General features: G+C 39.9%; 1 protein-coding gene across 1 annotated transcript; it reads right to left on the reverse strand.

Annotated features, from left to right (window-relative positions):
* Positions 1 to 1,868: 1,868 nt before the first annotated feature.
* On the reverse strand, positions 1,869 to 2,843 carry LOC149207155 (uncharacterized). Its single transcript, XM_089397941.1, has one exon. It carries the CDS (start codon positions 2,841 to 2,843, stop codon positions 1,869 to 1,871), a length of 975 nt encoding a protein of 324 aa, XP_089254067.1.
* Between the last annotated feature and the right edge of the window lie 9,211 nt (positions 2,844 to 12,054).

A 12,054-nucleotide genomic window follows, 5' to 3' on the forward strand; every position in this document is an offset into this window, starting at 1 on the left:
ATGCTGCTTCCCCCTCCTGGTACTTTGGAGATGTATTGGGCCATGAGTGGGATTATTTTCTTGCATAATTTCTAGATGTTGGAGCTGTCTCTGTTGGGTATATTAGTTTCTAGAAGCTTGTGCCTAGTGCTGCTGAGATACTTGGCTTCTAAAACTGATTTCCACCAAGCTGTGTCCCCTGTGATTAGTCTCCAAACAATTTTAGCCCCAAGAGCTAAATTCAAAAGTTTTGGGGACCTTATTCCAAGGCCTCCTTTTTCTTGGGGCTGGATAACATTTTTCCAGCCAACCAGGTTGAACTTTCTCTTCTCCGATTTCCATCCTTGCCAGAGGAAATGTCGAAGGGCCTTTTCCAATTTATGATGGAAAATCATTGGAGCTTGTAACAATGAAAAACGATAAATGGGGAGAGAAATCAAACCTGATTTGAGAAGAACAAGACGTCCTGTTGGGTTCAGCCACATGGTTCCCCATTGTTGAATTTTCCTTTTGATTTTGTCAAGGATTTCATTCCAAGTTTCAGTCTTCAGGGGACCCATACTCACCGGCATCCCTAGATAGGTGAAATGACTCCATTCGAGCTTGTATGAGACCTCTAATATTTTTGCAATGCTTTGAATGGTGTGAGCTGTTACATTCCATCCATAGATGCAGCTTTTAACTTGATTGATTCTTCCTCCAGAGTAGTCCATGAATTGGTCCATGATCTTTTTGAAGCGCCTTGCAATGATGTTCGAAGCTCCACCCATCAGGAGGGTATCATCAGCGAATTGGGAATGATTAATATTCTTTGTGCCCTGTGCAAATTGGATACCTGTGATTAGGCCTATTCTTCGGTTGTAATCCAAGGCTTTGCTAAGGGATTCAGCCATGAGGATGAATAGGTAAGGGGATAGGGGGCAGCCTTGCCTAAGGCCCCGGGAGGATTGAAAGGCTGCACAAGGTCTTCCATTCACCAAAGGAGAAATCCAGGGACTAGAGATGCAAGATTTGACCATATTTATAAAGGAGGTATTGAATCCCAGTTTGTTCAGAACAGCAAAAAGGAAGGAGTGTCTGACTCTATCGAAGGCGTTGGCAAGATCAAGTTTAAGGATGAATCCTTTTTCCTTTCGACTAAGGCTAGAATGGATGGCTTCTTGAACCAGAAGAATGGAGTCAGAGATGTGCCTGTTGGCTAAAAAACCTCCCTGATTTTCAGAAATTAAGGAAGGAAGTATCGGCTTGAGTCTTGAAGACAAGATTTTTGTGATTATTTTATAAGCGGAATTGCAAAGGGAAATGGGCCGGAATCTGGAGAAAGTGGTCGGCCTGTTCTCTTTTGGGATGAGAGCTAGATACGTTGAGTTGGTATAGCCCCCTAGTTTGCCTTTCCTAAGGACCCAATGAATCATCTTGAGGAGGTCTTTTTTAATCATTGGCCAATATTCTCTGAAGAAGCTGATAGGAAACCCATCAGGACCTGGAGCTTTGTCCGGATGGAGGCTCCAGACTGCCTTTTTGACTTCATCCTCCTCGACATCTTGGGTGAGGCTGTTATTCATTTCTTGAGTGACTTCTTTGGTCATATGTTGGAGGAAATTGGAGAAGTCCTCCTCATTTTTGTCCTCTGTAAGGAGAGATCTGAAGTGGGAGGTTGCAGCAGCTTTTATGGAGTCTTGAGTCTCATGGTTGTTCCCTTCACTATCTCTGATTGCGCTAATTGTGTTTCTTGCCTTCCTGATTGTGGCTTGTTTATGGAAGTAAGAGGTGTTTTTGTCACCTTCACGCAGCCAGGTCTGCCTTGATTTTAATCTCCATTTGATCTCCTCGTCTCTAGCTGTTTGGCGCAGCTCTGCATATAATCTGATCTCTTCTTGTCGTGCTTGCTAGGTGAGTCCTTCCGCTTCAATAGTTTGCTGTATTTTTTCAAGATTTTGTTTGATATCCTTTTTTAATGCCTCGGGTTCCTTGTAGTTGGTCTTTGCCCATGACTTGAGTGCTTGCCTTGTTTGCTTCAATTTTGTTTCCCAAATGTAAATTGGGGAGCCCTCCACATGCTGAGACCAAGCTTTTTTAACTGTATCTCGGGCAGCAGGAATTTGATTCCAAAGAGAGGAGAATTTGAAAGGGAGGGGGCCGAGGTGGCTTTGGCTTTGCAGAGTAAGGGTGATGGGGTAGTGGTCTGAGGCGGAAGTATTGAGGATGTCAGACTGCCCGTTGGAGAAAGAGGACAGAAAGGCGATGTTAACAAGGAAACGGTCAAGTCTTTCCATAATGTTACCTGCTCCCAACCGCCTATTGCTCCAAGTATACCTGCGATTCTTGGGCTTTAAATCGACCAAGTCTTTTTCTTGCATGATGTGTTCCAGCCGGTTTCGGAAATGATCAGCGCTGAAATTCCCTCCTCTTTTCTCATTTGAGTGCATGACCAGGTTTAAGTCCCCTGCTAGGATGAGGTTGTTACCGTGATCTTCTTCTAAATCTTCCTCTAGGGTGGTCCAACATACTTCTTTTTCCCTGTAATGGTTAGGAGAGTAGATATTGTAGATTTTAACATCAATGCCATTGTCCTTGCTTTCCAATTTAACACTTATCCAATGCTGTTGTGTTTTGACAGAGCTACAGCTCCATTTGCTGATATTCCACATTGTTAAAATGCCTCGTGAAGCTCCTCTTGCTTCACTGGTGCAGCCACCGTACTGATTTTGTTGGCCAATGAGTCTGCTGATTTCAGACTGTTCTAATTTTGTCTCTTGGATGAGTAATATATCAGGCTTTTCACTTTGAATTAACTCCTTGAGGGCAGCTTTTTTGGAGGGGTGCCCTAGTCCCCTGCTGTTCCAAGACAGCACTTTCATCATGATTTACCGGTAGTGTGCAAAGGTGCTCACCTCTCTTTGCCTTTGATGTTGTTTTCCTTGTCCGAGATTCCTAGGATGTAGGTTTCAATTGGAGTTTGTGATCCCATTGCTATATCCTTCTGCGCGCTTTCTTCTCTATGCTGTTTTGCCGACTTCCTACCTGGCCCATGTTTTTTAGGAATCTCACTAGATGCTCCTAGGTCTTTTGATAAGCTTCTTGTGATTCTTGTTGAAGTAGTGTCCGGGGAGGGCGGAGAAGGATGAGGGGATGAGAGGTTTTGCTGATCTGATGAGGGATCCTGAACTAGTTCTTCTTCAGAAAGGGATGCGAAAGGGTTGGAAGAAGGGGGGATGGAGGGATCAGAAGAACGCGGGGGAGAGGAGGGGAAGGGAGGGGGGGCTTGGTGAGAGGATGAGGGTGGGTGCTGATGAGATGAAGGAGGATGGGAAGGATGGTGGTGAGATGGTCCCGGTAGTTCAGTTTCAGATTGTTTGAAGGATGAGGCAGATTTTTTCCTTTTCACCGTTTCCCACTGGTCCTCCTGCTCTGATGATTCAACATTTATAAGTTTTGGGCATCTGTTAGCAAAGTGAACGTATTCATGACATACCTTGCATTTGAAGGGTATCTGTTCGTAGTCCAGCTGTTGGATATGGCACCAGTCGTCCACCTTCAATTTGATTGCTTCCGGTAGGCCGCGCCCCAGATCGACTTCGACACAAATTCGCGCACAGGCTTGCATGTTGTCCTTGGGCTCACTGTGATCTATATATTTTCCTACCGCATTTCCTATTGCCTTGACCGAATCATCTCCCCAGCAATGTAGGGGAAGGTGAGGAAGCCTGACCCAGATAGGGACAGCGCTTGGAATATCTAGTTCTGGATCGAAGTCCGGGGTCCATTTGTTGAGATAGAGACCCCGAGAGTCCATGAAGTAAGGTCCATTTCTAAATATCAAATCCTTGTCCTCCTTGGTTTCAAAGTGGAAGGTGAAGTAACCTCTGCCACAAAACCTTATTGAGATTTTTCCCTGAGTCTTGTCTGCCCAGTTTCTCTCCACCCACCGCTGCACAGTTTTGGGTGAGGGCCATAATCCTGTAAACTGGTCGATTAGTCCTTTCTCTGCAAGAGATATTGCTGCCATGCGTGGAATGGTCGGGGGAAGAAGAACTTCTTGAAGCACATCGAGTTTTTTAACAAACTTGGTAGCCGTCGGTCTTGGCCTTTGCTGTGGCAAAGATTTGATCAGGTTCGAAAAGGCTTGCTGCATTGCTGGATCCCCCCCTGGTGGATCCGGGGGATCCATGGGAGCCTAGGGCTGGCGGGAGCGCTGGAGTGAGACGGTTCAGATCGCAGGAGGCTCAGGTGCTCAGACGCGCTGTTAACGGTCGCAACACACAATGTCCTTCTTATCTACATTACTAGTACATAACAAAAACAATTTATTTACTAGAAGTTCCTTTTCACAAGTCTCATTCAAATACTAAAATAAGGAGTAGTGAAATGATGTAATTGTGAAAAAAAATCAAGACCATGAAAATTCAAAGAACTTGATCATAATAAGGGTCATAATTGGGGATGGTTTTTGTTTTCCTTTGTAGATACTCCTAGGCTAAGGGATTGTGCCAAATCATCTAAAGTAATGCTTTTTTATTTTGAATGGATGAACAATGCTTAAACTCTTAAACATATGTAAATCCTAAGTATTTCTCAGAGAACAGAAGGGTTGATTCTTCATTCTTAACATAATTAAGCCTTAAAAATGATATGGAAAGTAGAATTTAAGAATATATATAATTCCTTACATATTCAGATTGAACATCTAATTTCTTATACATAGCAGATGCATATAGAAGTTTTCTATAGCCAAACAATACATGTGCAAGAGATGAGAAAAGGAAACAATTTAAAAATTTAGAGGAATTAACTAATACAGACAGTTTCAGTTAATTAATCTCTTTAAATAATGATAAATTTATAGGAGATTTCAGAGAGATTGATATTCAATCTACTCTTACCCGGACTTCTATGTTACCTTGAACATGTGCATAGAAAAATAAAAATGAATACATAACTGAATACTAGAAAAAATCACAGAGATACACAAGTTACTCAGAATGAATCCAAAATCCTTCTACTAACTTCATAGATAACTTAGAAAGTTACAAGCATGTCCACTAGTTCATCACAACGGTTCAACCCTTTCTTCTTTGAATTGAAAAGTATTTATAGAGTTCAAATTCAAACATATCTAAACTGGAATCAAAATATATTACAAATATAATATCATCCAAAATAGTTGGGATATTACAAAAATAGAACTAAAAAATAGTAGATATGAATTGATTTGAACACTCTGCACAAATTTTGACGGTAACTGTCAATGACTGTAACTAGAAGTCTGCTTTTTTGTTCACTACCCCAATTAATATGTTGTCTCCTCCTAAAATTTTGTTGTTTCCTCCTGAAATTTAGCATTCTATTCCTATTTGATGAGCTCACACAGTTTTTCCCATCTCTTTTTATCGAGGATAGAAAATTTTAATAATTTTCTAAATGAATCATCAACTTTAGTATACTTTTCAAAAGTGGGAATCGTTAGAAACAAATGCTTAATTTCATGTTGAATTAACAAATCATAACTTAAACCTTCAATGAAGTCCTAGCCAGTAATAATTCCTCTAATTTTGGAAAGCTTCGTCTTGTTCACTGCTATTTCAAGTAACTTGTGCTAATAAGATTCAAGTGGAGTCAATTTTCCACTTCTATCACGTAAAGCTGGAAGTCCTTTCTAATGTAAAGCATTAAATTTCTTGTGAAATTTCTTAATTTGAACCTCCAAATTCTAGCATTTATTCTCAAGCTGTAGCATTAAATTTCTCTCAGTTAGAACCTTTCTCACCTCCAAAACAAATTCAGTTTTGTCTTCAATGCCAAGTTATTCAAGCTCATCTTTTGTCTTGGAGTTGAGGATCTTAATTATCCTTATGGCATCTCTTGGTTTATGGTCTACGTCCTTCTTTATTTCTGCTACTGCTTCTTGTGACCTCTGCAATAAATCTTCCTTCTCAAAAATAATTTCAATTGAAGGCCATAATTTAGTCACTGATGCATTAATTTCTATCCAAATATTTTCTTTAGCTCGAGCAATAGTTTGTGTAATTGAAGATTCATTTGCATAAACTTCTAATTGTTGAGTTAATTTGTAATTCTTTTGAATCTCAGCCAACTATGCATTATTAGACTTAGTCTTCTGTTCCAAAATATTTTGTAGCTACATTTTGAGTTTTTCGATTTCTTGATCCTTCAGAGATAAATATCCCATGCCCTTTGACAATTGTTTTTCTGAGTCAGTAGATTGTGCTTCTACTGTGATGGCTATCAGTGTAGGTGTCCCTACTGCTGAAGTACCTATCGTAGAAGCTGTAGTGATAGGAATGGTAGCTGAAACACTGAGTTGCTCTTCTTTTTATTTCAGGAATGATTCCATGTTAGCTTCCATCTTCTAGATTTGAATACTTTTTTCAACTATGATCTTGAGCATATTTTATTTCTCCCTTTCTATCTGACCTACTTCCTTAGCTTGTGGATGTTGTAACATTCCTGGTTAAAAAATCCATGCAAAATATATAATACCACGATCATGGGACATATATTCCAAGCTGAATTGTGGGAAAAAAAATCCTAGTGGGTGTTCATTTGGGTTATTATGGCTAAGGAAATTGGCAAAGGATTTGGAAAGGCATGAGGCATTTATTGGTATTTTATTGATGAAAATAAAGGAAATTAGGAGAAAAGGAAGGTGAAAGTTCACAGGTTGCATGTGAGGAGGAAAATGAAGAAAATATAGGCCTCATTAATAAAAAGGCTTTATGAGGATGAAATTGGTTGTTAGAAAATCATATATTACAGAGCAATGGAACACATAAAATATTGCAGAAATATTAACATAGAAAACACATAAAATAAGGGAGACAAAGATATATGTGGTTCACCCAATTTGGGTTACGTCCACATAGAAACAACTAGTCCTTCCTTTTATATTATCTAGCAAAATGAAGAGATACAACCTACATTAGATCTATTGTAATTCCCTCTTCTCTCTCACACAATATCCTCTCCCTTTTTCACTCAGAATACATATCTACATAGCCGCAATAAAATTCCCTCATATATAGTGAGGCATTGCCTTCTAGGGAAAAACCCATAAATTAAACATAACTTCTACCATTAGATTTCCGCTTAATGAATGACCCAGCATGACTATGAAATTATAACATTTTACAAGGAAATTCTACATCTATTTTTAGCTTCAGGGGCACCCCCTAGACCCCCCTAGCGACGCACATAAATGGGTGGTGTTGCCACCACATTATTGGTGATGCACATAAATGGGCAGCATTGCCGCCACATTACGAAATCGGGTCCAATGTGGAGATACCTCTGAATAAAGAAGATAATTAAGCTCCACACCCAACATTGGTAAGCTTGGGAAGTTCAGTTATGGAGCTCTCTTTCTCTATTCTTTCTCTCTCATACTCTTGGACACTTAGAGTTTTCATGGAGCACTATATGAGAGTGTGGCATACTTAGAGTTTTGGAGCAAGAAGGCAAAGGAAGAGTAGGAAAATGCGAGAGGACATCAGGATCAACAACTACAACAGGTTTTTCTTGCAGGTACCGAGTTTCATGTATATTTTTCTCACTAGTTTTAGCATGCATGTCACATGCATGTTGTTCATTTGTCATGATCTATCACTGGCCTAGAGGATTTCTTAGATTGAGAGTGTATTTTCCTAGCCTTGCCATTTTCTAGATAGCCATGGTGTTGTGGGTTCATTTCTTTGTTTTTCTAGTTGGTTATCATGGTTCCTTTATCTTGGGTTGAGTTATTAGTTACTGGAGCCTTGGTTGGAAAAAATGCTCTGGAAACCTTGTAATGGCTTGGGTTGAGTTACTAGTCCTGGGGCCTTGGTTGGATAAATGCTTTGGAAGCCCTATAATAGCTTGGGTTTGTTGTGTGTGGAGCATGATTGTTCATAGGTCTTTGTTTCAGCCGGATATATACCCCAGGAAGTTTGTACACCCCTCCACGCGGGGGGGTGTGGGGGGCACTTGTCCCCCCCGCGGGGGTCCGGGGGGCCGATCCCCCCCGGCTGAGGGGTCCAGGGGCCAGTGGTCCCCCGGCAGGGGCTCGGGGGCAACGCCCCTGAAGCTAAAAACAAATGTAAAATTGCCTTGTAAAAGTATAATAATTGCTAGTCAATCTGGGCCGTTCATTAGGCAGATGATCTGACGGTAGAACTTATGTTTAGTTTAGGGTTTTTTTCCCTAGAAGGCAACCCCTCTCTTTGTATGAGGGCATTGTATTGGAGGCTGAGATATAGATGTGTATTCTGTGAGCGAGAAACAGAGAGGTGAGACTGTGAGAGAAAACAGAGGTTATTACAGTGGATTTGCTGTAGGTTGTGTCTCTTCATTTTGCTGGATAATAGAAAGGAAGGATTGGCTGTTTGGAGTGGACGTAGCCCAAACTGGGTGAACCACGTATATCTGTGTCTCTCTTGTTTTGTGTGTTTTCTGTGTTTATATTTCTGCAATATTTTATGTGTTCCATTGCTCCGTAATATATAATATTCTAATAACTGGTATCAGAGCCAAAGGTCTATTTGGCTGATAAACTCGCAGGAAAGAAGGGTTCCTGGTTCGAGTGGGAGCAATGGCGAAAGATGGTAAGTTTAGGGTCGAGAAATTTAACGGCCTAAACTTCTCGCTGTGGAAGATGCAGATGGAAGATTATCTGTATCAAAAAGATCTATACCTACCGTTGGGCGGAAAAACAAAAATGCCGACGGGTATGAAAGACGAAGAATGGAACCTTCTCGATAGAAAGGAACTCAGAACAATACGATTGTGCCTTGCTGCATAAGTCACCTTCAACATTTCAAAGGAAACCACGACAGAGGGTTTGATGTAGATGTTGTCGAAACTATATGAAAAACCCTCGGCCTCAAACAACGTATTTCTTATGAAACGGTTATTTAATATGAATATGTCGGAAGGTGGATCTGTTGCAAACCATTTAAATGATTTTAATACAGTTACAAGTCAATTAAGTTCTGTAGGGGTAAACTTTGATGATGAAGTTAGAGCTCTGTTATTCTTGTGCTCATTACCAGAAAGTTGGAATGGTTTGGTAATGGCCATTAGTAACTCTGTTTCTGGATCTAGTACTTTAAAGTTTGATGATGTTGTCGGTGCTATCCTTAGTGAGGAAATGTGACGGAAAAGCTCGGGTGAGACATCGGGAAATGCTTTGAGTGCAGAGTCTAGAGGAAGAAAAATGGAAAGAGGAGAGAGCTCAGGATATCGCAGTAAATCAAGGAAAGGCAGATCCAAGTCCAGATCGGGGATAGTGTGCTGGAAATGTGGAAAGAAAGTACACCTAAAGAAAGACTGTAGATCTCGGAAGGGAAAAGAAAGAGATGCACAACAAGAAAACAATCATGAAGCAAATGTGACAGGTGAGGTGTTACAAGATGCTTTGATTCTTTCTTTCGAAAATATTACTGATTCCTGGGTGGTAGATTCAGGGGCTTCATCCATGCCACACCTGATAAGAAATACTTGCATGACTATGTTTAAGGAGATTTTGGACAAGTTCATCTGGGTGATGATAAACCCTGTAAAATCGTTGGAATGGGTAAAGTTCTTGTAAAACAGCAGAATGGAATCCAATGGCTATTAAAGGAGGTAAGGCATGTTCCAAATCTAAAGAAAAATCTGATTTAGATAGGGCAGTTAGGCGGTGAAGGTTGTGTGACAACTTTCACAGATAAAGCTTGGAAGGTCACCAAAGGAGCCCTAGTAATAGCAAAAGGTGAAAAGGTTGGTACATTGTATTTATTCAATGGTATTTCTAACTCTGTTAATGCTTTAACTTCCAAAGGAGAAGATGCAGCATTATGGCATCATAGGCTCGGACACATGAGTGAAAAGGGAATGAAGATTCTTCACTCAAGGAATTTGTTACCAGGTTTGAAGAATGTTGATTTGGACTTCTGTGAGAATTGCATTTATGGAAAACAAAAGAGAGTCAGATTTCTCAGAGTTGGGAAAGAAAAGAAGAATGAAAAATTAGAGCTTGTGCATACAGATGTATGGGGACCTGCTCAAGTATAATCTCTCAGTGGCTCTCGTTATTATGTTACTTTTATTGATGATGCAACTAGAAAAACTTGGATTTATTGTATTAAGAATAAATCTGATGTATTTGATACTTTCAAGAAATGGAAATCTTTGGTTGAGATTGAGACAGGAAAGAAATTGAAGTGTCTTAGATCAGACAATGGAGGTGAATATTGCAGCAAAGAGTTTGATAGGTACTGTTCAGAGCATGGAATTCACAGAGAGAAGACAGTTCCAAGAACACCACATGAAAATGGTGTGTCAGAAAGGATGAACAGAACAATCATGGAGCGTGCAAGGTGCATGAGATTGCATGCAGGATTGCCTTTACAGTTTTGGGCAGATGCTGTAGATACCACTGTTTATCTAATAAACAGAGGGCCTTCAAGTTCCTTGGATGGTGGTGTTCCAAAGGAAGCATGGACAGGTAAAAAGGTAAACTACTCCTTTTTAAAGCCTTTTGGTTGTGAGGCCTTTGTCCATATTGATAAAGAAAATAGAACAAAGCTTGAGGCAAAGCCAAAGAAATGTACCTTTATTGGATATGGTGTTAATGATTTTGGTTATCGCTTATATGATTATGAAAATCACAAAATCATTAGGAGCAGAGATGTAACGTTCAATGAAAAGGTCTTGTATAAGAATCAGTTGCAGGAAAAGAAGAAAGAAAACGAAAACAAGGAATACGCAGTTCTTGATGAAATCACTGAAAAAGTAAAGGTGCCTGAAAATAATAATAATCAACAACCACAACAACAACAACCACCATAGCAACAACAGGCACCCCAAACACCTGAAAGTGGTGTTAGAAGATCTACTAGGATAAGTAGACCCCCTGAACGATATTCTCCTTCATTATACTATTTATTGTTGACTGATTCCGGTGAACCCGAATGTTATGAAGAAGAAATGCAGGTTGAAAGCAGGAAGAACTGGGAGGTAGCCATGGAAGAAGAGATGGACTCCTTAATGCATAACCAAACTTGGGATTTAGTCAGGTTACCTGCAGGAAAAACTAGATTGAAGAATAAATGGGTTTACAGGCTGAAGGAAGAAGATGGAGGAAAACAAAGGTACAAAGCTAGACTTGTGGTGAAGGGGTTTTCACAGAAGAAAGGTATTGATTTGGATGAAATATTTTCTCCTGTTGTTAAAATGACTTCAATCAGAACTATTTTAAGTCTTGTAGCAGTTGAAGATTTGCATCTTGAGCAATTAGATGTAAAGACTGCCTTTCTCCATGGGGATGTGGAGGAAGAGATATATATGCAGCAGCCACAAGGATATGAGGTGAAAGGGAAGAAGAAACTAGTGTGCAGGTTGAAGAAGAGCTTGTATGGCTTAAAACAGGCTCCAAGGTAGTGGTATCTAAAATTTGACAAGTTTATATCTGAACAAGGTTATACTAGATGTCACTCTAATCATTGTGTTTATCTGAAAAAGGAAAATGATGGCAGCTATATTATATTGTTATTGTATGTAGATGACATGCTTGTTGCAGGATCTAATATGCAGGAAATAAATGTGCTCAAAATAAAATTGGCAAATTCATTTGCAATGAAGGATTTGGGAGCTGCAAAACAAATCCTTGGTATGAGAATAACTAGAGACAGGAAAAATCGCAAATTAACATTGTCTCAGAATGAGTACATACAAAAGGTGTTGAAAAGATTTAATATGCAAAATGAAAAACCAGTTAGTACACCTTTTGCTAGCCATTTCAAACTTAGCAAGGAAATGTGCCCAAAGACCCAAGAAGACATGGATTATATGTCTAAAGTTCCATATGCATCAGCAGTTGGAAGTTTAATGTATGCAATGGTCTACACAAGCCCTGATATTGCACATGCAGTGGGAGTTGTAAGTAGGTACATGAAAAATCCAGGAAAGTAACATTGGATGGTAGTGAAATGGATTCTCAGATATTTGAAAGGTACCACAAATCAAGCATTATGCTTTGGTGTTTCAAACATTTCTCTACAAGGATATGTTGATGCACATATGGCAGGTGACAGAGATAAC

The sequence above is a fragment of the Pinus tabuliformis genome, chromosome 1_2 (genome assembly GCF_031772625.1).
Source record: "Pinus tabuliformis cultivar Carrire ecotype Pingquan chromosome 1_2, CPIR1, whole genome shotgun sequence".
NCBI classification, from domain to species: domain Eukaryota; kingdom Viridiplantae; phylum Streptophyta; class Pinopsida; order Pinales; family Pinaceae; genus Pinus; species Pinus tabuliformis.

Bases quoted from the DNA above. Each gene is read 5' to 3' on its own strand.
- LOC149207155 (XM_089397941.1), bottom strand. From the start codon at position 2,843: ATGATGAAAGTGCTGTCTTGGAACAGCAGGGGACTAGGGCACCCCTCC.